Source organism: Merops nubicus, unplaced genomic scaffold (assembly GCF_000691845.1).
Source record: "Merops nubicus isolate BGI_N331 unplaced genomic scaffold, ASM69184v1 Scaffold53464, whole genome shotgun sequence".
Lineage (NCBI taxonomy): Eukaryota > Metazoa > Chordata > Aves > Coraciiformes > Meropidae > Merops > Merops nubicus.
In genome coordinates this window covers 1-2,499 of record NW_008604597.1, presented here as the reverse complement: position 1 = coordinate 2,499, position 2,499 = coordinate 1, and the positions used below count along the sequence as shown (strand labels likewise).

Here is a 2,499-nt window from a genome sequence, read left to right as displayed (position 1 = left end):
TGCTGTCACTGCAGCACGCACGGAGGACGTGTGTGGCGTGGCCACCAGAACGGAACTGGGGCAACGAACACTTAACAGGCAAAGCTTGGATTTTAGGATTTAGTGCGAGTACTTAGGCAGAAGCATCTTTCGTGTTCTAAATCAGATTCTGTCACATCAGCACTGGGGATTTTTTGAGACAGAGCCACGCAGGACAACATTACAGTGCTGGTGCCTGTTTTGTGACTGCAGTCTTGTCTGAGAGAAAGCTCAGGCTTTTAATTTAAGAGCATAAAAATAAAACCTCATTGAGTCAAACCACCTTTTGTTTAGTCCTGTAACTTCTCTTCAGCAGCTGATTTAATGCCTATCAATCATCAGTAGAAAACACACAATCCACATGCCCTCCATCAGAGATTATAAGAATTTTCAAACACAAATCTCACATGGAAAGAGCTAAGCTTGAATTGCAGTTTTGGTGGGCTCTGGTTTCATCCCCTCTCATAAGGAAAACTACACAAGTTCATGTGAAACACCACTCATTAAATAGTAACTCAAACGTTAAGCAGGTTCTATCCAGAAGTGTCTATACTGGTGAGCGTAAGAGCATGAAGAGAGGGAAAAAAGACATTCGGGTGAGCTCCCAGGGGCACTGCTTGTGCTGAAGGTGGGTCTGTGAAGTGGAAGGTTTCACAGCATCTCTGGGCAGCAACACAAGTGAAGTGAAAAACTACACCATTGTCCTCCTAAAATCTAAAGGCTCTGCTGATCTGTCTAGCTGAAGGATGTATAGTCCTAATTGACTTCTCCAGTTTCCACTGAATAAGAAAGGTATTTGTGGTGGGTCTTCCATTGATAAGTGTGGAAATATCAAAGTCTCATTCTTGAACAGTACACCACATTTTTTAATTGTGGCTCTGACTGTGCCAGGGACTATCACAAAAACATGGCAGTTACTGCAGGTAAAATGGTGTGCTTGCTGCTCCACTGTTCGGCAGAGGGCTGCTCCCCCAGACCCAGCCATGTCAATGACTTCTATATGTGTGTCCCTCTTCTTGATGTTAAGCAGAGACCTAGGAGGCATGTAGGTGTGAGCAAATAATAGAGTGTAATGTCTTGGATGGTTTGAGGACTCCGGAGAATGGACGAGTCGCTCCAAGTGAAACAAACATGGTATCAGTCCTCCCTGGTGTAAACACCCAAACAGCAAAGCCCCGAGAATATTGAAAATAACAATGAGGTGTTTCCACTTCACAGCTCTACTCTGTGATGTACTGAACAGGACTAATGGCAAGATGAGAGGAATGAGAAACCGAGGTTCTTGGTGACTGAACAGGGAGAGAAAGGCCAAAGGAACAAAATAAAACAGAAGTAATGTTGGATTGCCCTCAGAATGCACTGAGAGCTCAGGTGACCCATGGCAACGTGATCTGACCGGTGCTAACTGACTGATGTATTTCTTTAACATTTTAAACCCAGCACCAACGGCCAGGATATGTAAGGTCCCAAAGAGCATTATTCCATTGACTGTAAAATGTGTAACTCGTGGGTGACTTCCATGCAGTGCAAGATTATGAGGATCAAGATTATATCTGAGAAAATTGAAAGGGGTTACTATAATTTTCTCATTTAATTGACCTATTACCTCAAATAGGTTGCTCTTTTTCATACTGCAGAGATTGTCTAAGCCCATGGAGGTAAAATAGAAGGTGTCAGCCGTTATGAAAACAATGGCAGTAAAACATGCACATAGGATGAGCTTTAAAAAGTGGGTTATGAGAGTTTTAATGCTCTTTTGAGAGTCAACAATTAAACCTGCCCAGTAAAGCAGGGGCATCAGAGCAAATGCCAGGAAGGTTGGCCTGTTGAAAAACCCAGCAGTCGTTATAATACCTATGAGGGGGCTGTTTGTAGGTTCCGCCAAGCTGCCGTCAGACTTTCTTGAGGAAACCAATACCATCAGGAGAGCAAAGAGAAGTCCTTCAAGCGTGTTGGTGAATGTTCTTGTATAAAATACCAGAGTGACATAGGATCCGGCAAGAAGCACCAGGGCTTTCCATGGATCTGCTTCCCAGAGAGGAGCTAACCGGTAAACACTATAGTCGAGTACGAAAGAACAGATGGTAAAGAGCAGGCGAGGCGACACGAGAAGGGTGTAGCTGTTGATGCAACTTGAACATATGTCCAGCTGCTGCAAAGATTTGATCACCCAGTAGGTAAGTCCAGATGTCATTAATGGGAAAACAACTGTTCTGCAAGGAGAGCTGGAAAGGAACTCCCAAGGATAATAGACCTGTAGGTTTAAAATATCTCCTATAAAGGAAGAAAAAATAAAGAAGAAAAAATACATGCATACACAATGTATTTTATTAAAGTAATTCAGCATTAGGGATACAACACGGTCTGAGAGGCACCAGGAATCAGAGCAGTCCCTGAACTTTTGAGACTGGTGAAAACGCTTAAATTTTTAGGAGTATACCAATTAATTTTTAGAAAGCTTTAAGAAAGAAAAAAGGAAAA

At 42.8% G+C, this 2,499-nt stretch overlaps 1 protein-coding gene across 1 annotated transcript; it reads right to left on the bottom strand.

Moving 5' to 3' along the window:
- Nucleotides 1–709: 709 nt before the first annotated feature.
- PIGZ (phosphatidylinositol glycan anchor biosynthesis, class Z) lies at nt 710–2,329 on the bottom strand. The gene has a single exon (XM_008939029.1). The coding sequence runs from the start codon at nt 2,327–2,329 to the stop codon at nt 710–712; it is 1,620 nt and encodes a 539-aa protein (XP_008937277.1).
- Nucleotides 2,330–2,499: the final 170 nt, after the last annotated feature.

Excerpts from the sequence above, each read along its gene's own strand:
- PIGZ (XM_008939029.1), bottom strand. The coding sequence starts at position 2,329 with ATGTATTTTTTCTTCTTTATTTTTTCTTCCTTTATAGGAGATATTTTA.